The sequence below is a fragment of the Sciurus vulgaris genome (assembly GCF_902686455.1).
Source record: "Sciurus vulgaris genome assembly, chromosome: 8".
In the NCBI taxonomy this organism is placed as follows: Eukaryota; Metazoa; Chordata; class Mammalia; order Rodentia; family Sciuridae; genus Sciurus; species Sciurus vulgaris.
Genome location: NC_136468.1, coordinates 15751142 through 15777166, shown reverse-complemented (window position 1 = coordinate 15777166; position 26025 = coordinate 15751142). Strand labels below are relative to the sequence as shown.

At 48.0% G+C, this 26025-nt stretch overlaps 1 protein-coding gene across 2 annotated transcripts in view; it reads left to right on the top strand.

The window, feature by feature from the left end:
• The first annotated feature begins 111 nt into the window (after positions 1 to 111).
• The window catches only part of TBXAS1 (thromboxane A synthase 1), a 159789-nt gene continuing 133875 nt past the window's right edge, over positions 112 to 26025 (top strand). The window contains exon 1 of one of the 2 annotated variants that reach the window (XM_079152220.1): positions 112 to 988. In XM_079152220.1, the coding sequence (XP_079008346.1) occupies positions 897 to 988 (92 nt within the window). In that variant the 5' untranslated portion in view covers positions 112 to 896. The remainder of the gene's footprint in view (positions 989 to 26025) is intronic. The other variant, XM_079152219.1, reaches the window with a different exon arrangement.

The following is a 26025-nucleotide window of genomic DNA, read 5'->3' as shown; positions in this document are numbered from 1 at the left end:
TTCATATTCTGTCTCCCTCCCTGTTTTGTTGTCCATCTCTTTCCGGGATCTGGTCCTGAACATGGCCTAGAGCCCCCACATTGGACAAGGGGAGGGTGTCATGATGTACGGTTCCTCTCCGATCCGCCCTCCCCGTCACCACAGGTGGAATAGGCTGAGTAATAAGCAGAGAATGACTCCGTCTAGTCAGTCAGATGGCTCAGAGCTGGAACAAAGGACCCACGCACTGGCCCGTGGACATGCCTTTAGGCTTCCGGGAAATCTTCCGACGCATGCTGAGGGCCCAGGCTGACCTGAGGCAAGGTCTGCGGTCTGCTCTGCCAGCCGGATGCTGAGGACCCCTCCCAGCCATCAGGCCCAGGATCTAAGGAAACTTGTGGGGTGTTTGGCCCCAAAGCAGGGAGTGTTTTCCATCAGACTGATGCTGGGCTCCAGATTTTTCAGGGACCTTCAGAAAAGGTTCATGTCTTCACTTAATTATGAATTTTAAAGAAGTGTAGCGATGCAGATTTCGGAGGAGCGGCTTTCTTGGAGGACGGCTTGTCAGAGTAGCAGTCTGCGGCTTCCACCATTTCGTTTCTCAGCAAACCTGGGACCATCCGTCTGCTATTGCTTCCCAAGGAAGTGAACATAAATGTTTGTTGACAGTGTAGTCATCAAGAAGATCAAGTTGCTGATTCACTGCCTTACCCTCAAACCCTGTCTTCCCCTCCTCTTCCTTCCTCTTTGTTAAGAGACTCTCTGAGAAAGAGCACACTTTGGGGGATCCACTGGCGTGACGAGTTTTGGGGTGCTTGTTTCCTCCTCTGCCACCTGCAGCTTGGAGCTCCTGTCAGGGCAGGGATATTAGCCCCCCACTTTTGTCTGGAGGAACATCCCTCTGGGGTCTCAGAGGAATGACGGAAGCCTTGGAATTTCTGAAACTGGAAGTGAGTGGCCCCATGGTGACAGTGGCCCTGCTGGTGGTTCTCCTGGCCCTCCTGAAATGGTAAGTGACATCGTCAGAAATGTCAGCCCTGGAGCCCTGCTGCTGCTGGGGTGGGGTATATGGGAGTGTGTTTTTCTTCTTTCCTAATCTAGAGGGAGTTGAGTATTAACACAGCTTCAGAATTAAAAGCAAACAGGCAGGTTAATCTTTTGCTAAAATGCATGAGATTGAAGTGTCAGGAACACTGGTGATTCAGTGGCTGGGAACGCCACACGTAATTAAGTTTGAAAGAGATGGAAAAAGAAACAAATTGGAAAGGCATTAGATTTGGGGAGAAGTCTACCCTCATACCCTGTCATATCTTCTCACCTCCTTTTCCCCCCGATCCTCTTTGTTGGATTTACAGCAAATTCAGCCTCTTGGTTCCTATTACAATAAAAACAGGAAAGAACAGGGAATCTGTTTGGCAAATGTGGGCCACTTTGTGGGAAAGTCATTGGCAGGGATTTCTGTGGACTTAGGGAGAAATTGGTAGAACTAATTTCTTAATTTTCTAATATCTAATAGAAGGGGATAGACTCCAATGAACATGTACGGCTTCCACGAAGTCTGAGATCCTGAAAGAATCTTGCACTACCAGTTGCTCCCCTGTGGTCTTGTTAATTCAACCACAGATTTTCTTAAGCCTGGATCTGTGATGTGTGGAGATCGAAGACCTCACAATATGCTACATTCATGCATATCCATCCTGTCCGTTCCACGTAGTAGAGTCACCCACTCCATCGGAAGCACCTGGATTGAGGTGGCTCTGGGTTTTGAGAGGAAAGTGGAAAAAATAATGGAGTTTGAACAGAATTTCGATTTATGTTTCCGGTGGCAAATAAAGCCTCCTGTAGATTAATAACTGGGAAAGCACTTTGAAAAGCATCAAGCATTATGCAAATGTGAGGTATTATTCTTTTGGAATTTGCATAGCTGAAAGTGGAATTCACGTTTGATGTTCTATGATGATGAAATTACTTCTTGGAAATTGCCTCTGAAGCCCGGCTCCGGTCCCAGTGCTGTTTTGCTTTTTAACTGGTTTAATTATCTTTTGAACTTTTCTATCTGTAGCTTATCTGGCATTGAAACCAGCCTCATGCAAAACCCAGAGCAAATGCTTAACCCTCACCCCGCAGCCCCAAGAAAACGGCTCAGCATGTGCCTGTGCCTAGCAGAGCCCAACACATGAGGCGTGGCGTACAGTAGGTGCATAGCAGATGTTGGCTACTGTAATTAACTATCACCTGGGCAACCTAAAAGTCGAGGAGAATGTCTTGGGACTAGGTATAGCTCAGTGGTAGAGTGCCTGCCTGGCAGGTGTGAGATTCTGGGTTCCATCCCCTGAAGCACTCCCAATTTTTAGTGGTTTAGGTTTATAAGTTTATTTTTAATTTATTGCTAATGCTTATTGATATTAGTTTTGCATCAATAGCTACATTCTGTGGTTCTCAAACTCTGTTTCCCAGAGTCCTCCAGGTGGTCTCAATGTTTTTATTGTACCCTTTTCTCCACTTTATTGTGCCTTTTCCTCTCTGTATTCTTAACTCCCAGCTCTGTGCCTGACATACAGTATGGCCTCAATAAATGCTGGATGAGCGGATGACTGGATGGCCTAGATTAACGTTGCTATGATCACGTAAAGGGGCCTGTGTCCCGGCTGATAAGCTGCGGTAACGGGGTGTTTACAATCGGCTCCCAGCAGCTACTCATGGACCCCACACCGCTCAGCAAGGCAGCTGTGCATGTGTAATCTATTCTCAGGGCCAAATTAATAACTGGGTTCAAAGACGCAGAGATTAAGATAGCGGCACGAAGCCCAGGTGGTGAATAGGAAGTGCGAGCTGACTTCCATTTGTTATCACACAGATATTTATTGACCTGTTAATGTGTGCCAGGCAAGGTGGGGGCCCCCGTGCAAGGTCACAGAACAGGAGGTCTGGGTCAGAAGCCCAAGGCAGGGAGGCATGGAAGCTCTGGGGTGACCTTGATGTCTGCAGAGGTTAATGCTGAAGGGGAGGGGACTTCTGGAGTGTGCGCCCTGGCTGGGGTGCTCTTGGGTCCACTCCCTGATCCAGCATGAAGGTAACCATCCTTGGGCTCTCCACCCACCTCTTCCAGACAACATTCCTGGAAGTGACCAAGCAGCAGAACTTTGGGGGTGGAGAGCTGGCAGGGGGGCTTTGACTCCAGTGAGAGGGTTCACAGGCAAGGACCTGGACATATGGAGACACTGACAGCAAGGGGCAATTGTGGCCAGTGGAGTGTTCTAAATGATCAAGCACACTAGTCCTTCCTTTAGGAGTGACACCTGCCCTGGGGCCAGGTGAGACTGCAATGGAGAGCTGAGCAGGTAAAATCATCAGGGACACCAAGGTTTCATTGTGTCCCTCAGCCTGCGAGTCCTCTAGGGGTAAGGGCAAGGTCCCCTCTCTCATGACAATTCCGAAAACTTCAAGTCCACAGCACAGAGGCCCTATTAGCATTTGGTTGAATGAAGTCAAGTCAATAAGTCCACATCCAGCAGCTCAGGACACAAGACTTCCAGTAGCTAAGGATGTAGATCATCTTCCAGTCTTGTGTCCTCCATTAAAGGCCCTTGCCCTGCCTCCCCCTCTTCCTGTGCTGCGGACACGTCGAGGTGTGAGCAGCTCAGCTGCGGTCACAGGGCTGCATGCAGATAGCCTCCTGCTTGGAGTGTCTGTCCTCTGCTTTTCCTTCAATGGCTAGCTTAGGGGCTTTACCCCGGGGACACGTTCCCGTTTCCCAGAGGCACTCATAAATCCCTTCTCAGCTCTGCTTTTACCAGATTTTGCGTCCCATCTCTTCCTCTCACAATTCTTGGCACAGAGTTGGCACCTAGTGAATGCTGGCTGAGGGCCCCTTCCTGCTCCTGGTCTCTGCCGGTGCTTTCTTCCTCTGGTCTTGGGTTGGCCTTTGCAGTTCCACACAGATCTTAACTCTCCTGCCACATGACTCACCCCTTTCTGGAAGCCTAGTGTGTTTTCAGTGTGAGCCAACTTGCTGTCTGCTTTTCTAACTGTTGCAGACGGCCTGTCTCTTGTGAAGTCACTCACCTTGCAGCACATAGATCATGTCATGGACTTCATAAACCTTAAGTTAAGAGCACACATGGATTTGGGAAGAAGACAAAATAAGTTCATTACAATAAAAAAGAGACTGTTATAAGCTAGGGGTGGAATAGTTTGATGGTTTTCCCCAGACCGCATTTGATGCCATTTTTCAATGATGATGGTCTACATTGACAGATGCATGACTGGGCAAGGGACCTGGGGTGTCAGGTGCTCAGGGCTGCTCCACAGGGTTTGGAGATGGAGCTGGGGATGTAGATCATGTTAGCTAGAAGGACAGAAAGCACATGCTAAATGATTGACATGCCAGGTAAAATATTTTGAAACTCATTTTCCAGCTGGGGTGTAGCTCAGCGGTAGAGTTCTTGCCTAGAATGCATGAGACCCTAGCTTTGATTCCCAGCAGCAGGATAAAACACAAAAACAAACAAAAGAAATCCTCCCATTTTTCTGTATAAAATGATTTGAAATTCTTACTCCAAGAAATAAGTTGCATGACTTGAATGTTGCTCAAGGCGACCTTAAGTACTAGTGTGTTTAAACTTTCAAAGCAATGCCTAAGAACTGGCAGCTGGATTCCTGTCGGGAGGATAAAGATTTCTTTATTCTCTAAGAGACAGTGTAAGGAAATAACCCAAATATTAATAGTAGGTTTCTTTCAGTGGTGAAGTTCTGGCTGATTTTTTTTCTTCTTTTAGTCTTTCTGCATTTTTCCTATTTCTTTAATGAGTGTGCATACTTAGCAAAGAACAAGCAATTTTACTAAAGAATGGGAAATTGTTCCTTTCTAGTGATGAAGAGGAAAGCAGCTTCATGCTTTGGGTCTGGAGTTTTCAGGACGCAGGTTTCACGGTTTCTACCAGGGGAGTAGAACGTCCAGGAGATGGAGTAATGGGGCAGTTTTGGCCGACAAGGCTGTGAGCCGGAGAGCGTAGCAGTCTAAGCAGCTACAGGACCATGTAGAGAAGAGCTGTCTCGGGAAGGTGGAAGGGCTCTTAATGCCAGGCTGCATTTGAAGTTCAGGTACCAAGACCCAGAGGTACAAATCGTTAAAGTAGGAATCAGAGTGAGGTAGTGCTCTGGTCAAGCTCCTCCGAAGACCTATTTAAATTAAAACATGAATGAGGATTATTAAGACTTAAGATGGGGCTGGGGTTGTAGCTCAGTGGTAGAGCACTTGCCTAGCATGTGTGAGGCACTAGGTTTGATCCTCAGCACCACATAAAAACAAATAAAAAAATAAAATGGAGGTATTGTGTCCATCTACAACTAATTTTTTTTTTTTTCAAAAGACTTAAGATGGTCACAGAAAAGTCCACCACTATACTTGGAAATTTCCTCCTCAGAAGACAGCTTGCTCTATCTGTGGGAGAACTGGATTCCAATTCTAGACCCACATAGACTCCCTGACTATATTTAGAAGAAACCTTTGGGGTGGTTGGTGTATGGGAGCCACATGAGAAACCTTGATTTCATCAAGCAGGAAGGTATTTAAGAGCAGTGCCCTTCATATCTGTGGAGTCTGGGTTCAACCAAATGCAAATTGAAATATCTGAGGAAAAAAAAATCCTAGTAAACTCCAAAGAGCAAAACTTGAATTGGCTGCGTACCAAGCATCACACCGAATCCACCAGAATGAGTGATGTGTGGGCGGATCCTGCTGCACCCGCCCTCATCCGCGCCTGGGTCTCACTGATCCTCTGAGTAGTTAGGTCTGTGATGCTTGCAGCTGAACTGAACATGGACAGGACTCCCCCATTTCAGTACAGTACAACAACTATCTACACAGCACTCCCCTGCACGGGGTATTGTAAGTCATCCAGAGTGGTTTAAAGTGTGCGGGAGGGTGCGTAGGTTATGTGCAAATGCTGCCCATTTTATTTGAGGAATTTTGCATCCTCAAGTCTTGGGCGTCCTGGTACTGAAGCCCTGTGGACACAAAGGGATGACTGTGTTCCCCTGTACAACCAGAGTGGGGGAAAGAGGCATCCAGTCTAGGGATGTGGGAATTTGCAGACTTAAGATCAGCTTGGCTGCCATATTCCACATTCTGTTCCTCAAGATGTTGGCACGTTAGGTGTTCGTACAGGCCCTTCGTGGAGATTCATAGCAGGTCAAAGGCCCTAAAAGGCTCTACAATAAAAATCCTGTTTAATTATGGTGAACCGCAGTTACTTGATCCAGTAAGGCAGCACCTGGCCATGGTGGGCGGGGCAACCAGGTCCAGCTGGACATCACTGAAAAGGGTGGTCATTGGCCCAGTGGCCTGGTGGGAATGGAGGGACTGCTGAACAGAGGTGTGCAACATTAAAATCACACTTGTGCAGACTCTGAGCTTCCAGGTTTGTTTTTTTTTTTTCCTGTGCTAGGGATCGAACCCAGGGCCTTAGCGCATGGAGGCAAGCACTCTGCCAACTGAGTTATATCCCCAGCTGGTGTCTTGTTTACTTCAGGACCAGGAGGGGATGAAATCTTGAGGCAAAAGTAGGGCCAACGAATGGGGCTGGCTTCAAGTTCAACATCAGAGAAAAAGAGAAAATACAGCTGTCCAGCCAGGTAGCTGGCATACACTTCAGCAGGTTGGAAGTGTCCCTCCATGTCCCTCAGGAATGTCACCAAAGCATTGACTGTGTAGTGTGGGAAGTTGGCACAGATGATCATGGAAGCTTCTAGATCTGAACTGGATGACTTCTATGTTGGTTAGTGGATACTGTAGCACAGGCAAGTCTGTCCTGACTCCAGCAGTTGCTCATGTGAAGGAAGTTAGATATGATTCAAGTGACCCATGAATGGCTGCTCCTTTTCTGCCTAGATACCCTAATCATCCTCCGTGACAGATAGGGGGTGACAGGGGTGGGGGGAGGCGGGGGCCGGGTCTCAGCAGCTGGTGACGCTCCCTAGAAGGAGCTTCTCCCCTTCTAGCTCCTGCCCCTGGTTCTTTCTGGGTCACTAGCAAGTCAGGCGTGACTTTGGGAAGAGTCTTGGGCTGCGGCTTGGAAGGCAGGTGGCAGAGGAGAGGAGGGAACACTTTAGGTAGGGAAGTTTCCCAGGCAAAGCAACATTAGAATTTGTGACATTTGGTGGAACAGAACATTAAGAGTGTGAATAATGGACACAGTTTAGAAATTCATTTTAAAGGCTGTGGATAATTCCCACTGCCTCCCAGCACCTAGAGAAGGATGCCTGCTATCTCCCCTTTCTTATTTTTATTTTTGTATTTTTGCCTAGGATAGGCTGGGTACTTCGGTTTAATAACTCAGTGATGAGCTTGGAGATAAAATCGAACCTGCTTATGAAAACTAGGTCTGCACTTCCTCCAGGACCATTTCCACATAATATTATTTTTTGTTTTCTCTCTTTTAAATAGTTATACACCATATCCCTGTCCTTCTCCTCGCTTTATTGATTTTCCAGAGCAAGAGTACGAGGTGTGACTATAAAGTAACGTGACTGATTATTTTAGCATACACACCAGAACTTATACAGCCAAATGAATTTCGTGACCTTCAAAGACATCTTCCTGATGGCTGGCCCCTCCCTGCAGACTCCCACTGTCAGGGAAGCGCCCCAGGACTCCTGTGGGGGCCGGGCCCGTGCCTGGGGTGGAGACTAGTCTCTGTAAAGCCCTCAAGGCAACAGATCTTGATTGAAAGTGGATTGAGTTTTTAAAACAGCTCAATTTTTGGCGAGTAAGTGATTAAACTGGGCAATATGATTTGCAATCCCAAATAAAATATGATTATAAAACAATGAGACTCACAGTTGTTTATTCAAGAGGGTATGCGCCCTCGGGAAGCCTGCAGAATCTGCTGAAGGGCCACCTTCATTGGGCTCATGAGTCCTTTCTCTGTTTTATTTCGTTCCTTTGTTTTGTTTAAGAAAACAATAGCAATAGTTGCCCTCCTTATGGTCCTAGATTCTCTTATCTAGTAAGGAATTCGGATTTCTCCTAGCATCTATTCTTTGGGCAGAACTGGAGGAAGAATCTCATTTGTTACGTAAACAAAGCAAACCATCAGGTTTATGTTTGTCCCTTACTGAGCTGCTTGAGCACATGGCTGGTGCTTCTTTCCTGGGAGGAAGTGGTTTTCCCAGGAATCAAGTTGTCGGATGACTCCTTCTCATACCCCCAAATGCCATGAGAATAAACCTAACAGGCTGTCACTCGCCCTTGAAGATAAGTGCCTGTCTTTGGGAACCTCAGTAGCATTACAGGGACTCGTTTCTGCTTGCAGGAATAATGTGCATCTGCACGTGGGGATGAGAATTTGGGGATGGAGGGACGGGGAAGATGCTGACACTGCTGTTGATTGGTGCTTCAATTATTAATGGCCACCTTGTTCCTGGTTTGTCAGAAATAGGTGGTGTCACACAGCTTCCGAGAGGCTGGGCTGAGGAGGTGGTGTGGGCAGGCCCTGGGTCCCGGGAGCCCTGGCTCTATGGTTGTCTTTGGCCTCAACACAGTCACACAGGGTCACCCTACACTCTGCGGGTGCTTGCAGAGGTGTGCTGCTCGGGGTTTACTCCAGGGGACTGCCAATTCCTGAATGTAGTTCCAGAAAGAAGAACACATTCCCCCCCGCCCAAAGTTTCTGGAAAAATGACATCAGAGACAGTCCGCAAAACAAGCCAGCTTGTAGACACTCAGGGGTCGGGGGGAGCCAGTGTCTGGTACCCAACCCAGCAGCCACCTCCGTATTCTCACAGATGCTCCTGCCTCTGCCCTCCTACTGTACACAATTCCCCCTTCTCTCCCCACGTCACACACACAGCCCCTCTTTCAAAAGATTGTCCTTATGTCACTCTGCTGGTGAAAGTCTCCGCTACCAGGCAATGAGCCCTCCCGCCTTGGGACTCTCTCTCTCTCTCTCTCTCTCTCTCTCTCTCTCTCTCTCTCTCTCTCTCTCGGCACCTTCTACATTATTTTCTTGTGTATTCACCTGACTATGTGCCCTAAAGGGAGGATCTGAATTGTAAGCCCCTGAATGCCTTGTGCATAATAGCTGCTCAATAAATGTTAAGGATCATGATCATGCCACAAGTAACGGAGAGAGCAACACTGCTTCCAAATGATTATAGTTACAAATTGTGTGCACACGGGTGTGTGTGTGTGCTGGCATATGTGGGGGCAGGGAGGATCGATCTCTCTCCAGCTTGCACTAGTGGCTCCTGTGGAATGCCTTACACATGGCTTATCAAGAGAATAAATGAATTCCTTCTTAGTTCACACACTCTTTGAATGCCAAAGGTTTTCTGAGCTGTGTGCTGGTCTACTTCACTGACATGCTGAGGATAACATTTTCATGAATCCAGGTAGAAAGTGATTGTCCCTTGCAGAGCAAGAATGCAAAAGAAGGGAACAGAGCCATTTAGCAGATGGGGTACTTGGGGGTGCACAGAACACTCTTGATACCACATGCGATCCCCCGCAGAGAGGCAGCCAAAGACACTCTTTCCCTTTACTGTCCCGCTGAACAGTAATCCTCACAATTTAAAGCAATGACATCAAAGCTTTTCGCCAACAGCCACTGTGTCTATGACCTTCCCCAGGTCCTGGGTTCTATTGTCCAACCACAATGTATATTTAAGTAATGACTGATTGATTCCCCCATCTTAATTATTCAAAGGCAAGCTGATTGGAAGCTCTGCCAATGAGAAGCACTGGTCAATGAGATAACCAGCCCCAGGGCAGCGAGTTAGAGTTCCACTCCACAGCAGAGGCGTGACATTTGGGCTCACCTGCACCCTCTCACTGTAAACAAAGGCACAATTTACAGTAGGCTCTCTGAGATGGGGAAAACCTCCCGGTGGCTTTCCCACCTTCCCAAATCCATAGGCAACGGAGGCCTCCGGGCTCTAACACATGGAAAGGGAGGTAGACATCTGCAGGCTGCAGGATTTTAACTCTCTCTGTACACAAGAGTGGCCAGAATCCGTAACAGCACCTCCTGACGTGGAGAACCGTGGAGGAAGGTCTTGGAAGTCCCTGGAAGCCAGGCCTTTGCACAGCAGGGGTAGACACGCTGCTTTTGTTCTGAGGCCCTGGGTGAATCATCCACCCTGGCCAGCTAGTTTCGTGGAAGGTAAGAGGCCAGGGAGGACCTGCTCCCAAGCCCAGGCACGTGTTTCCTCCCAGTCTGGACTTCAAGACCACCCCGGGCTGGAATTGGCCCCATGGATTTCCCTGCCTCCTGTCCTGTGCCCCTCAGATTTGTCCTGCCTCTGCTGCCAGAATAGCCCGCCGAAAGCTCCATGGTCCTGGTCCTCCTGGCCCAGCTCACGGGACACTTTCTGACCCTGTCCTGTGCCCTCTGTGGGGCATCTCTTGTCATTTCTCATCTGGCTCTTGGTCCTTTGCACTCACGGCTTCTTCCTGGCAAACACGGCCTGCCTCAGGTCTCCTTCCCTCCACGGGGACGCCTGCCCCCCCCCCCCCCCCCCCCCCCCCCCCCCCCCCCCCCCCCCCCCCCCCCCCCCCCCCCCCCCCCCCCCCCCCCCCGTCTCAGGGAGTGCTCCAGGAGCCTCTTGCACCTCAGACTCTCCCCTCACTACACCTGCCACCCCCTCTCTCCCCGATCACTGACGCGGCCTGGGGAGAAGGTGAGCTTCCCGAGGGCAGGTCTGGGTCTTCCTCAGCTCCAGCCTAAGGGCCTGGCATTGCTCCTGGGCATGCGATGCAGCTGCTCTGTCTGGTGATAGGCACTTGATGATTCTTCGAGTGAAAACAGGTATCATGTAGGACGTTGTGTGGCTTGTGCTTGGTGCGTGTGGACACTCAGGGCACATGAGTGGTGCTTGGACACCATGAATGTCCTCGTAGAGGATTTCCAGTTAGTTCTGGCTGCATACCACTGCAACCAGCCACCACACTCACGGTTATATAACAAAACTTCATTGCACTGAGATCCGGATCTTAATAAAGGATCTTGTCTTTATAATTCAGGCTACACCAGGCTGAGGGTTGAAGTTCATTTCTGTGATATTTGCAAAGGAAAAGGATTGCAAAACATAATCATAGTGCAAAAGTGACAGCTGAACCTATTTAGCAAATTAGGCTGCTCTCCGGCTCTCCAGCGGCTCACCAGCTCGCCACTGCCTCTGCAGCCCCTGGTGCCCAGCCCCTTCCCCACTTCCTGATGGTCCACAGCCTGGGCTTCGGAATTGGATCTCCTGGGGTCAGATTCTGGCTGGCCTTGTGACCTTAAGCAACCTAGGCAAGGTCACTGTGTCTGTTTCCTTTGTGTAAAATAAGGATAATGACAGTATCCCTCCTGGCACGAAGGGGAGGATGGCATGTGCTGGATAGTGGATAGCCTTGGAGCAGTGCCCGGCACAGTTAGTGTTCAATAAATGCTGACTGTCAGTATGACCTGGTGACTGCAGACACTCACCAGTAATCGTGCGTGTACTGGGCAGGTAGATTGTGGCTTTCATTTCTTGAATATTTCAAACATCATTCCGATTTCTCACATGGTCCCCAGGGACGCATTGGCATGGAAAAGCAAGGAGAGCTATATTTCAAGCACCTGGCTTCCTTTGAATTGGTCCTGAACTTCTCCCACTAAGTGGATTTTGACCTTGGACCCCTCAGACAAGGTTTATAAAGTGCCTATGGACTTGGCAGCTTACGAGTCTTGGGGGATGATGCAGGGACCACCCGCGGTGTGGTGGGACTGGTCGGAGCACAGCAGGTTCATAGTGTTTGGGAGGAGGGAGTTGAGGACACTGTGGCTTTCCTTCCCAAGAGGCCAGAGACCGAGATGTCAGCCACCTCTCTGAGCCTTACCACCTCCTGAATGGTGAAGTAGAGGTGACTGTTCCTTCCCCTCTTCTTTGAAAGGAAGTACAGTGACCCTGTGAATGGCAAGCCCGACATCAACATATAATAACATACAATAACACATATTAGTATATATTATTATTAACTTGTTGATGGCAACTTTGACTCCCCATGACCTTTTAGTTATAGGTATTTGAAAATTAAAGAACATCTGTTTCTTAAAAAACACTGTATACATCAAACTGGGAACTCAGTTCACTTTCCAGAAATCTTTCAAAGATGTCCATGTCAAAATGGAGTCATCTCCTTATTAAGGGGCCCGAGCCCAGTCCTTTCTCATTTGGTCTTCCTTTCATTGGCTGACTCCTGCCCTTGGGCTTGAGGACCTGAAGTGTGAATGACGTGTAGCAAATCAGCCAGGGAACCGGCCAAGCCTCACTCTCCTCTCTGGGCCAGAGTCTCTTGCACCGTGCTCCACTGTGGAACTGCAGGTGTTTCTTTGCAGGCTGGATTCTCTTCTGTCTTACGACAAACAAGTAAGCTGGCCAGCCAACCAGATAATCCCCTCTTCCTCTTCTATTTTCATTCAGCACTGGGGATGGAATCCAGGGGCATGCTCCCTTTTTTATTTTGAGACAGTGTCTCAGTAAGTTGCTGAGATGGGGCTTGAACTTACAATCCTCCTGGCTCAGCCTCACAAGCCGCTGAGATGATAGGCGTGCGCCACTGCACATGGCAGGCTACCTCTCTACACATGCTCCACCCCAGCGGCCCCTCCACTCTTCCTTTTCTTTCCAGCAAGGTGGCCTGAAAGAGGACCACATGTCTGACACCTCCCATTTACCCTTGTGCTCTAGAATGGGGCTTCTCCTTCATTTTCCACCCCGAAAACTCACCGCTGGCCACCATTAAGTCTCCAGGTCCTAATCTGAATTAATATTTTCCAATCTGCCTTTCTTTAGAGTTTTGAAGTATTTGACTTTGGTATGTTTGGTCTCTATTGTTGTTGATTATCTGTCACAGCCATTAGTTGTATAGCAGGAGAAAAACGGTTGTTCTTCAATAATGACAATCCAGTGGTCTCATTTTACAGATGCAAAAATGAAGGTCCAGAGAAGTTAAGTGAATGGACCCATGGACCTGTATCCGTTAGCTATTGTTACAATAATGCTGTGTAACAAACCAACCAAACTCATCAACAAATGACAAAATTTATTTTTTCCTGTGTTCTGTGGGTTGACTGGGGGAGCTCTATTCCAGGCTAAGGGTGAGGTTCAGATCTGCTCCATATGTATGTAATGGGGCAGAGACTAAAGAGGCAAATTGTGGTCTGGGGAGTTATAGTTTGGACAAACCACAGAAATGCAAGAAATGTAAGCAGAAACAGCAATGTCTTTGGGCTTCAACCCAGGAATGCCTTAAGGTCATTTCTATGCATATTCCATTGGCTAAGTGAGCCACATGCCCAAGCCTAACATGAGGAAAGAAGACTCTCCTCATGGAGTAAGAGGTGTTGCAATGTTATGGAGCAAAGGATGTTGATATTGACTTTTGATACAGGGAAAGCACGAAGAATCAGGAGCAACTAATCAATCTGCCACAGGCTCCAAGATCACACATCTGGATTCTGACCTCTGGCAAAGCAGAAAATGGCCACAAGAGATAAGACAAAATAAAACAATCAAAAAAAAAAAAAAAAAACACAAAACGTAAAGCTAATGGACATTTGAAGTTTTACTATAAATGAAAACAATAACTCCCTGATAAAAGATAGACATGGAAGAGGAATTTGCCAGCCGAGACCCCGATATGTGGGTCACGCTGGATCTTGGCTGTGAGGTGATGGCCGACATCAGGAGCGGCTGAGGCAGGGTCCAGGACTTTGTGTTGGGCTCCAATCAGACCTGGGTGGAGCCTGGGGATGGGCCTAGAAATTTCTAGCCAAATAAGTGATGGAAGTTATGGGTTGGCTGATGAAGGATGTGGAACAGTGGCTGGTTCGGGGATGCTCGGGGCAGGGCTGAGCCCCAGCTCCAGGCTGGAAAGCAGCACTCAGGGAGGCAGGTCTGAAGGCCAGAAGACCAGAGAAAACCCACATGCAGAAAGCACAGCATGCTCGCCAGGTCCTGAAATACAGCAGCCGGGGGACACCCTTGCAGACTGTGAGCTGTATTGTTTAGGACAAATTCATTGTTCTGTGCTGGGCAGTGAATTTATGGATGTCGTTATGCCAAGAAATGGCTATGGCTGGAAACGAATAGCTCCAGAATTGTTTTAAATATTCTCATGGGTCCTGGAGCCCTACTGGGTTATTAAGGAAAAAAATATGTTCATTTTTTTGTCCTTCCAGGAAGTACCCCTTGGTGCTGGCTAGTGGCTGGAAGAAGGAAGGGGGGGGGTCTTCCTTAGCACTATGCCCATGGCTCACGGTGAACTTAACTTGGGGTTTGAAAGATAAGAAGAGACTCTTGTCACTGGTCCACATCTGTCCCTCAGGCACATTGTACCCTGTCCTCCGGAGGGGGGTTTGGCGGGGGGAGCAGGAGGTTCTCCTGGGGTCCAGAAGCAGGCATGGAGTCTTGTTGCCTTTCTTCCTATAGAAACTAAAGTGACTAAAATATAGATTAGTCAGCATCATGATAATATGCAGCAAACCCGAAACAAAACAGGAAAACGAAGTAGGACCTTCAGAAGGAGCCAGGAAAAAAGAAGTCTGACAATGAGCGTCCCCTTTCCTCAGAGCAGTGTCTTTCCAGCTCTCCTCCTCCGGGTCCCCAGGGCGAAGGAGGCTCCCTGCCCACACACACCTGGGCCTTCTCCAGGGGCTGCTGCCCTTCGCATGGTCTTTGTGCCCCGTAAAGTCTGTGTCCACCGGACCTCAGAAGAGGAAGCAGGGTCTCTGAAGATTTGTGGCCTCTCATCCCGTGACTTGGGCCCTCCAAGAGGGAGATCTGGGCACAAAGGGGTTTCTGTGCACTCATGGATGATGACATGAAAACCTAGTCACCCAGGGGGACACCGTGCCAAGATGGAGGCAGACTTGGGGGTACCTCTACAAGCCCAGGACACCCAGGGTGGCTGGCCCCTTCCAGAAGCTAGAGTGGGCAAGGAAGCATCCTCCTGGGCATCTTCACAGAAATGCAGCCTTGCCGGCCCCTCGATTTCAGACACCTGGCCTCCAGATCCGTGAGGCAAGGGGTTTCTGTGGTCCGAAGCTGCACAGTTTGTGTAAGTTGCTTAAAGAGCCCTCGGAAATGAGTTCAGCCTCCTCGCACTCCTGGCCCTGCTGAGCCAGGACGACGAGGCAGAGGCCTGGCAGGAGGGGAAGGCCCTGCCTCAGCTAGGCTGTGGCCTAGTCCTGGGGTCAGACTCTATGGCTCAGTCTCCCCATCTGTCTAATGGGCCTAACGAGGGTGGAGTGGAGATGAAAGGGCCCAATGTTTATGAAACGCTTTTATAAACACCTGACTCATGGCAAGTGCTCAGTAAATGTCAGCTCTTATCATCCTTGCTGTTTTCTGAAGTCTTGAAATCCCTTTTATCCACTCCAGTTTGAAGTTTCCCTGAATTTCTTTCACAGTGAAAGCAAAGTAAGCCCCACCCTTTCTCTCAGGATGTGCAATGGCACTCGGGATAACACCTGGCACCGAGTGAGCAGCCAGCACATCCTGCAGAGTAGGGCGGCCACACCTTGTCTCAGTACCTCATCCTGGGAGGAAATGGCTCAGAGGCATTACAAGGCTGAGTAACCCCTTGGAAAAAATCCAAGGTGAGACTTCAGGGGAAGGACGTCATTTCATTGAATTTGCCCACACTGGGACACTGGTAATGTGGCAGCCAGCTACAAAATGTCCCCCAGTGATCCCTGCTCTGGAATTCACAGCCTCACAATCTCCTCTCCTACTGTACCTGGGCTCAGCAGAAGTGACAGGATATCACTTCCAAGATTAGGTTATGGAAGACTGAAACTTCCTCCTCAAACCCTGTACTCTCTCCCTGGGATTGCTTCTTTGGGGGAAGCCAGATGAGCAGCCCTACAGAGGCCCAGATGGTACAGCCTGCCAGCAGATAAGCCAGTGAGCATGGGCGTGGATTGTTCAAATTGACTGTAAGGGTCTTGGAGGTCTCACCCAAAACCACCCAGCTAATCTGCTTCTAGATTCCTGAGTCTCATATGCTCTGAGATAATAAATGTTTTAATTCACTTAAGTCTGGAGGTCATTTGTTACACAGCACTAGCTAACTAATAATAAGAATGGCTGTGGGGGGGCATTAGGACAAGATACTACAAAAATGGAAGGAATTTCCAGGTTCAAGTGGTAGAGAAGAGCTCGAACCCAGATGGGTTGGCCATGAGGAAGGGTCAGGCAGGTTCTGTGGGTCTGAGCATTCGGTGCAGAGCCCAGAGTTGTGACAGCCAAAACCAACCATATTGATGAGCAATGGGGACCAAGACTCAGTGATCTTAGACTGGAGCTGTTGACTTTTGATCTTGTCCAGTATGATTTCCAGCTGGACCCAGTTGACCATTGTAGCTAAGAGATTGTCAAAGGCCAATGGGTGAACTTGCCAAGAATCAGGTCAAGACAAAGATTTGGGGATTATTGTACTAACAAGATGCAATCGGGTTATAATTATTTTTGGAACCACTCACAATCTTTGTGCCTTTAAGTTACCTAAGTGTTGTCAGCTGTGTGCCAAGTTGGGCATCAGAACTGGGTTCCCAGGCCTCTTCCAGGCAAGTTGGCATGTCACAGTGCCATGGAAAGATGGAAGTATTGGCTGGGTCTTTGCAGGCACAACCTCTAGTCCAAGTGGCAAATATCTGTTGAATGCCTATTCGGCTGGATACAGAAGAACTGGCATCATTCTGTGGACCCATTACCAATACCCACTGCCTGTGTACCAGCCTTGGCTACCCAGAGGCAACTAACCTCAGCTGGCCAAAGAAACACCCCACATTTTTCTCACAGGTGAGGCCCTCACTTTATCTGCCCCAGCCTCGGAGCTCTGCCAAATGCTGGGGTGATAGGGTCCTGTAAAATGGCATCTGCCTCTTCACCAGGCCTGTACCCCCAAAGTGGGGCTCTCTGCACCCCATCTTTTTTAAAAAATATTTTTATTAGTTGTTGATGAACCTTTATTTGTTTTTTTGTATGCAGTGCTGAGAATCAAACTCATTGCCTCTTACACGCTAGGCAAGCCCTCGACCACTGAGTCACTGTTCCAGCCCCTGCACCCCGTCTTTTTTCAGATGGGTTGGTTTCTAGGCAATTTGATGCTCAGCAAAGCAAAATCAGAAACGCGAGAGCACAGACTCCAGAGCCAGACAACTTGGGTTCAAATCTCTGCTCTGCTCCTCACTAGCTGTGTGACCTGGGGCCAGCTACTTCATCTCGCTGAGCCTCAGTTGTCCCATCTGCAAAGTGAAGGTGGTGACAGTGTGTCCCACACAGAACTGGGGAGAAAGAAATGAGTGCCTCTGTGTGAAGCAATCAGAAGGGCCGTTGGCCCACAGGACGTACCCAGCACGGGTCCTTTGTACCGTGCAGGACACAGGCAGGAGCAGCCCCGCGTGCCCTTTCTGGGCTCTTCATTCAATTGCTTGCTGGGGTCCACCCGAGGCAGATGCCGCTCTTTTACAGTGTCCAGGGCTCTTTGAGGACTTCATAAAAACAAAGGATTCACCACTGAAGACTGAACCATCAGGGTGGAAACAGACCCAGGGACAGGGAGCAGTGAACTTGGGCAGGATTATATTACTACTAACAAACCCCGTGTTCTCCTGTGATGCCTGGCAACCCTCCCTGACAGGGACAGGGTCAAACTCTTCAAGTGTCAAGAAAAATGTCTCCGTGGGCCCAGGATGGTCTAGGTGGGTTTCAGGAGGAGGCAGCCCTTACAGAGAGACCTAGGAATGAGGAGGAGAGAGAGGGTGGGTACCCTGGGGAGAGCAGAGTCCGCTGGGACTGGGTGAGGGGCCCTCATGCTCAGGGTCATGCAAGGGTAGGCTGGCTACTTGCACAGCCTTGAGAGGGAGGGCCTCCTGACATGCTATGCCCTGGACACCCTGCCTGTCTCCCCTAGTCCTGACCTTGGAGAAAAGTACAGGCCAATGCCCAGAAGCATGAAACAACTTAGGATAATGAGAAATGTGCAAGATTTCTGGAGTGGAAAGGGGACACAAAGACAATCTACAGGAGGCTGGAGTCCAGTTGGGGGCAGATCATCAAAGGCCCTCTACACCAAATAAAGGAGGTGAGCACTCAATCTGAAAGTGACAAGGAGCCAATAAAGAATTGAGTAGACCCACAACATAGTCAGATTTGCACATTAGCACTAGTATAGAGGGCTGATGGGTGGATAGGAGGAGAAACCAGAGGTTGGGTAGCCAGTTAAGGACTCTATTGAAGAGTCCACATCCAAGGAAGAGGGAAGGGGCAGTTAGGAATGAGCATAAAGTCCTGGTTCAAGAGAGGTTCTGGAGGCAGACTGACAGCACTTGGTAATGGGCTGAAGACAGAGATCAAAAGAAAGAATCAAGACTGGCTATTCTGGGTCTCTTATTCTTCCAAATGAACTTCAGGACTTTTTTTTTTTTTTCTTTCTAGTTCTGTGAAGAATGCCATCGGTCTTTTGATGGGGTTGCACTGAGTTTGGCATTGCTTTTGGTAGTATGGCCATGTAGACAATATTGATTCTGCCTCTGAGAACATGGAGGTCTTGCCATCTTCTAAGATCTTCTTCAACTTCTTTTTTTCAGAGTTCCAGAGCTTTCATTGTCTTTACCTCCTTCGTTAGATTTATTCCTGAGTGTTTTTTTCATTTTATTTTATTGAGGTTGTGTGAGTCCCTGATCTCAAATTATACCACAGAGCTACAGTAACAAAACAACATGGTACTGGCATCAAAGCAGACACGAAGACCAAAGACACAGAAACAAGCCCGTGTGCAGTCATTTGACACTTGACAAAGGTGCCAAACACATACGTTGGAGAAAATCGGCCTGTTTAACAAATGGCGCTGGGAAAATTGAATCTCCACGTGTAGAAGAATGAAACTGGATTCCTGTCTTTCACCCTGAACAACAGTCAACTCCAAGGGGATCAACTGCGAGAAGAAAACAGTTTCAACACTCCAACATATTGGCCCAAACACTGGCTTCCTTAACAAGACCCCTAAAGCTCAAGAAATCATTAGTGGGACAGCATCAAATTAAAAATCTACACAGCCAAGGAAATGATTAAGAGCATGGAGAAAAAGCCTACAGAATGGGAGAAAATTTGCCAGCTGCTGCTCTGACAGGGGATTCATATCTAGATCATATAAAAAACTCAAAAAACTTAACACCAAAAATAATCCCCAATCAATAAATGGGCAAAAGAAATAAACAGATGCTTTTTGGAAGAAGAAATACAAAGGACCAACAAATACTTCCCACATCCCTAGCAGTCACAGAAATGCAAGTCAAAACTATATTGAGAGTTTATCACTCTAGTTAGAATGGCGATCGTCAAGAATACAAGTCATAAAAAATACTGGTGAGGAGGTGGGAGAAAATGTATGCTCACACGTTGTTTGCGAGGCTGCAAGTTAGAACAACTATTGCAGAAAGCAGTGTGGAGATTCCTCAAAGGACTAAGACTGGAAGCACCCAACTTCCACACTAGGACCCAGCTGCCACCCAGCAGGACCCAGCTGCCACCCTCCTCTGCGTTCATCCTAAGGAGCTCCTCACAGAGGCACAGCAATGTTCAGAGCCGCACAATCCACAAGAGTCGAGTTAAGGAACCAGCCCAGGTGCCCGTGAACAGATGCATGGATAAAGACAGTGTCGTATGGATCCACGATGGAGTTCCACCGCGTCATAAAGAAGAATGGCATTTGCTGGCAAATGAAGGAGAATATCAGGCTGAGTGAAAAAGTCAGATTCAGAAAGTCAAGGGTTGCTCGGCCCGCCTGTGATTCCAGCAGCTCAGGAGGCTCAGGCAGGAGGATCACGAGTTCGAAACCAGCCTCAGCAACTTAACAAAGCCCTAAGCAACTTAGAAAGACCTTGTCTCTAAAGAATAAAAGGGACTGGAGATGTGGCTCAGTGGTTAAGCACCCCTGGGTTCAATTCCTGATACCAAATAAATAAATAAATAAGTCCAGGGTCAAATGTTTCCTCTCATATGTGGAAGACAGACCAAAATAAGGCAGGGAGAGGTGTGTGTGTTGGGGGGGAAATTCCATGAAGACAGACGGGAGATCAGAGGAGCAGAGGAGGGAAGGGAGGGAAAAGGGAGGAAAGGTGGCATGGATTGACCGATTTTTGCTCCGTCCATGTTTAAACATACCACAGTGAATTCGTCTGTAGGTCTCTCTGTGAAGCACCAATTTTTAAAAACTATAAATAAATAGAAGGAAGACCTGTAGAGTAGAGGAAGGGGAACCGGGAGGAAGGAGCTGGGAGGGAAAGAGGAAGGACTGGAGATGAAACCGAGCCCTTAGGCTCCCTATGTGTGCGGTTCGGTCAAATCAACCCCAGGACCCCGGGTAACTGAAGGGCACCAATACAGACGTTTTAAAAAGAGTCGAGGTGACGTCGAGGTTCATCAATGCTAACTCGCTTAGAGGCCTCGGGGTGTTAGCAGGCAAGACGAAAGCACCGGGGGACAGTGACCGTGGCTCTCCCAAGTCCATGCTCCTCAGCATGGTCCACGGGCAAGGGGCCTGCGTGGCCTCCACGCTCCGTCAAGTGCAGCCAAACTGGATGAAGAGGCTTCAGACCCCTTCGCATCCAGCTCCTTGGCCCTCGCTGGCCTCGGGTGTCCCAGCCCATTTAAAGGCGGCTGGGGTCAGTCCAGCACTACACACGCCAACCCTCTCCTTCTGGACACGCAGCACCCTGGGCTTCTGATGTGGCCCAGTGCTCTTGAGTTGGAGTCTGCCATGTGACCAGACACCAGGCAAAGGACACGGCTGGCCTGTGGCTCTGGAGGCAGAGGTAAAGAGGCGTGAGGGGCTGTCAGAGGCTGGGGAGCTGCGGTGGTTGGAGAAGAAGTCTTGTGAGAGATGATCTGGGATCAGGAAGTCAGCTGGGGAGCAGGCTCGTGGACAGCTGGCTTCTGAGCTGCAGCTCAGGAGGGCTGACTCGGCAGTGCTGGGGGAAAGTGAAACTCTTGAGGGGTGTCTCAGGAGCCAAGTCTGAGGCAGGCAGAAGTGTTAAGAGCACAGGATAGCACTTCGAGTCACACTGTGGGCTAACTTCCTCTGACCCAGGCAACAACACACTGACCTTGTGGTCAGCTAAGTTCCCCAGATCCTTTTCTATGAACTTCAGTGAAACCAGGTCTCGCTCTTCCTGCACTGGTGAAGTATGAAAAATACCTGTTCTGTGTGTATTTCCCACCGTTTTCATGAAAATAAAACCAGGAAAAGAGTGAGTCTGTGCTCTTTGAAACATTAATTAAAGGCACCACAGTTTCCTTATTTAACTGAGGGCTGCTACCTCATCTGGGATTAATAGCAAAGCACGCAAGTCTTTGTTGTGCTTGACAAAATGATTAATTCAGACTCTAGGTGAATTTTGGTTTCTCCACAGCTTTTGATGTGCTAAGATTCCCCAATGAGAACAACATCATCAATTACTTAAACAAGCCACCACCTTGAGAGCATAATTATCCGCAAGGCCCAGCCTGCTAATTGGCAAATGGAGAGACAGACAGGAACTCCAGGGCTTGGCCTCAACCCTGACCTGTTCTCAGAGGAAACTGCGTCCTTTAAATTGGGTGACTGAGTTATTTTTCCACCTCTGCGAAACACAGCGTCATGACTTGTGTCCCTGGAACCAAGAACCTGTGGCTGTATCTTCTCGGTATCCTCAGGGGCAGGTGGCGTAGGAGATCACAGGAAGGCCACGTCCACAGAAGCAGTGTCCTGCTCGAGAGCCAGATGCTCCAGCCCCCAGAACAAGCGAGATGAGGCGGAGGCTGCCCTGGGGCTGCCGTGGGCAGCTTGCAAAGTTTTCAAATGTATTTCAATATGTTTATGTTTGACCTTTGCCCTCTCCATCCTGAGGTCATCCTTTGGTGCAGGCTTTCTGCCTCTCTAGATATCACTGATTTTTCTGGTGGGAGGTGGAAGAGCTCAATCTGGTTAAATTGAAATGCCCAATACTTCAAAAAAAAAAAAAAAAAAACCTACCCCCAAAGTATTTCATAAATGCCAGCTACGCAACTGGCTTTAGATGCGTTTGGATGGCTTTGTTCTATTTTTGAGGTGGAGTGAAGGATGCATGTGTATTCACGTCAGGACGCCATGCGCCTGTCATTCTTTTTGTATAATTCTTACTGGGACAATAGGGCAGGACACGCCCAGGTCCTCCGGTGGCCACCTGTGTGCAGTGGCAGGAAACCAGGAACCGAGGCTGCTGTTCCCACCTGCCTCTGCCAGCTCCAGGCTTCTGCGGGATGGTTTTCTGGGAGATGGTCCTCTTTGGACATCCCTGGCAATTTTTGTTTATGAACTGGTTTTGGCGGGAAACAGTGAGCAGCAGGACCATTTGCCATGGGGGTGATGTTCAACGGATATCATGTGAGAGTCCGAAGGATCATCAAAGTAGAAATTGTATATTTGAGAGGGTGCATCCTGTGACAGGTGACACTTCTTGGCTGCAAGGATCAAAATGTAAATGCTTAGTTAACTGCTTGCTATGTGCTGTTGGATGTCTGTCTGGCTCAGTGTGCTGTAAGTGGCACGGGTCAAGGTCATTAGCATCCTGGCACCAAGTGCCCTGCTAGCATGAGGACGCAGGCAGTGAGTGAATACCGGCTGGCCCACGGTGCTCTTTCTCTGTAACACATCCATCAGTTTTAGCCCGCGTGTGGCCACGGGACTTGCTACCCAGATTCCTTCCCTTCTAAGGGGAAACTACCATCGTAGTCTGGAATAAATCCAACACCGAAAGCAGACCACCTCTCTTTAGTTCTGACAGTGTGAGATTCATCTGGACCAATCCTCCATGTGTACTCTAAAAATGGACTGAGATGAGATCACTATCAGGGGTACACAGACTTGAGATCTTTCATGGTAAAGTGTTTAGTTTTCCCATCAGTTTTTATTTCTGGAAGGGGAACTGATTTTTCCCTTATGATCATCACATAGAGTTTCCTTTTCAAATAAATGCATCTATTTAAAGTAAATTGGGAAAGTAGGCAAAAGTTCATGCCATTTGCAGAGAAGGCCCAAACTACCAGGGCGTTCTACCAATGACCGGCTTTAGAAGACTTAGATCTTAGACACCTGGAGACTAAGTGACTCCATTGAATTTCTTGCCCTGAAAACTTAGGCTACACATGGAAATGTTAGTTAACTCTCTGCATGACAATAATCGTCAGTGGGATAACTTATTTTTGAAGTTGGACTATTTCTGTAAAGTTCTCATCCACTTGGCTTTAGGTGGTAGGGCTACCAGAGCAAGATCGTGTTGCCCGAGGTCGAGGCTGGGCGTGGGAGCGGCAGCCTCACCACCCAGTCCTGTCCAGGCGGAAGCCCAGGGTGACCTGTGGAACTCCCCGGGCATTTCTCCTTTTCAGGCACACCAAAATAAAATCCGGATCTGCATACATTAGATGATGGTGAGGTGGCTGAATGATGGCCCCAAAGATGTCCATGGTCCCAGTGAATGCCTCCTTAAATGACAAAAGGAGATTTGAAGATATGATTTTGTCGAGACTCTTGAGAAAGGGAGAATAGCCTGGATTATCTGGGGGTGGGCCCCAACTGTAATCACGGGGTCCTCGTTAAAGAGAGGCAGGGGTACTGAATGGGAGAAGGCAGAGCATTGACTGGAGGCAGAGATTGAACTGTCCCGGCCAAAAGCCAAACGGGATCTGGAAGGAACAGCTGGTGACTTTATACCACCGAGATTGATGTGGGACTTCTGGCCTCCAGAACGGTAAGGGAATAAATCTGAGTTGTTTTAAATCCCTATGCTTGTGGTTATTTGTTATAGCAGCAGTAGGAAACTAATACAGTTGAGGAAAATCAGCTGACTTTAAAAAAATGCCTTCAATTTTTGGCAAGATTTACCATAGCAATCTTTTATATAAGTGCCACTCTACACTTAAGGTAACTCTAGTTACAATGAACTAAATCAACAAATTTCAAAATCTATTTATTCCTAACAGGCATTCACATGGCTAAAGTATCAAATATTATTTGTGCATTTCATAATGGTGAATGTGATATTTTTGTATCATTTCGAACTCATGAATTCAAACATTTGGTGTGTTTTGGTCCATTGCAATTATTATTTTAGCGATGGAACTGTGCATGACTTCAGTGTAAAGCTCAGGAGTTAGCAGGTCTCTTCTGGAGATTCTAGGGGAGTGTCTGATCCTTGCCTAGTTCGTTTATGGCCACATTATTCAGATCTCCGCCCCTCCATTCCCTGAAGTAAATGGGGAGGGGATGATATCTTCCAATGGGGTGGGGAGTCATATTTTAAACAAGTATATACTTTACTGCATCCCAGGGTTTCTGGCTTGAGCAATTGGTGGACTGTGGAGACAATGATGTTGTGCAGATGGCTGAGGAACAACAGGTTTAGAGGGAAAATTGGAACCAGATTCAGATATTTAAATTTTAAGATGCACAGTAGATGTTCAAAAGGTGCAGTTGAGTTGAAAGTTGGATAATAAAGGCTGGAACTCAGTGGAGAGAACAGAGCTGTAGGTAGAAATTCGGAGTCACTGACTTAGGGGGGCACCTATAGCCATGTGACCAATGGAAGGAAAGGGGTCACAGGGACAGTAAGGGGTGGTCCCAGGGGCAGGACGGGGGACGTCATGGAAATAGAGATGAGTGTTTCAAGAAGAGGTCCAGATGCTACCGAGAAGTCAAGTGAAAAGACTAACAGGAACTCTTGGGATTGACGAGATCAAAACCTTCAATGGACTTGACCAGGCATCCCAGGGGAGCTGTGGGCACAGCAGCTGGGCTGGAACAGTGGAGAAGAGCCGGGGACAGAGGGGAGGGAACACACTGGATGCTGCCTTCAAGGAGCTTCCCCCGGAAGGAGGGGAAGGCAGGGTCCAGAATCAGAGAGCTGGCTCTCTTCCTCTGAGATGGGAGACACCAGGCTACGTTCATGTTCTGATGGGGAGGATCAAGTAGAAAGGGAGAGATCATTGCAGCAGAAAAAGAATAATTGAGAAGAATGAGTAACAGGTGGGCCAGCAACAGAAGCGAAGGGGTTGGCCTTAGCGAGACCAAGACTCTCCCTCTTGCCCTTTCTCATTGTCCTCTGGTGTCGGCTGCAATCACACCTTTGGTTTCTGAGTGACCTGCCTTTGTTCTCCACATACTTGCTGCACTTTTTTGGTGGTGATTTATCCACAATTCCCAGCAGAGAGGAAAGGCAGGAACAGCGTGGAAAGTGGCCAACAGCGCCATTTTGAAACGTGGCCAACCTAGCTTCAACTCTGATGCAGGCACCTCACAGTGCTGTCACCTGGGTCTTTCTTTAACCTCTCAAGCAGTGACATGAGAATGGCATTTACTTCTACTTTATAAGGTCGTTGGAAGGTTCACACAAGACAGCACAGAAGAACTTCACCATAGTGCCTGAGACATAGGAACGCTGAAACCTATTATGAATTATAACAGTGATGATTATATAACTTGTATGTCTGAAGAAATGTAGAATGGTTTTTCTTGTGTTGCGACAGGGTTGTTTTAAGGCTCACAATTGCCATGACTATGTTTTGATGGCACTTACACTCTTGAAGAAAGAACTCATGTCGGCCAAATTCTTATATATTTATTTAGTAGTCCTCTATTTTTTTTCCCCTGGAGTAGGGAAGATCATAAACTGTCACCTGTTTCTGAACTTTTGGGAACAAATTATAATGACTGTCACCAAATCTTTTGTATAGGCTTGAACAGAATTTGGAAAACAATAGGAAGGTCTTCCAACTCCAAAATATTTATTCCTCTGAGCTTTGCTTCTGTGTATCTTATAGCACATTTTATATTTATAAATTCCATATTGGAGTGAGATGATCAGAGCACAATGAAAATGTTACAAAATGTGTGGGATGAAGCTAAAGAAATACTTAAAGGGAGATTTATAGCTTTAAATGCATTCACTGAAAGTAAGTGACCTAAATCATGAAGAACTAAAAAAAAAAAAAAAAATC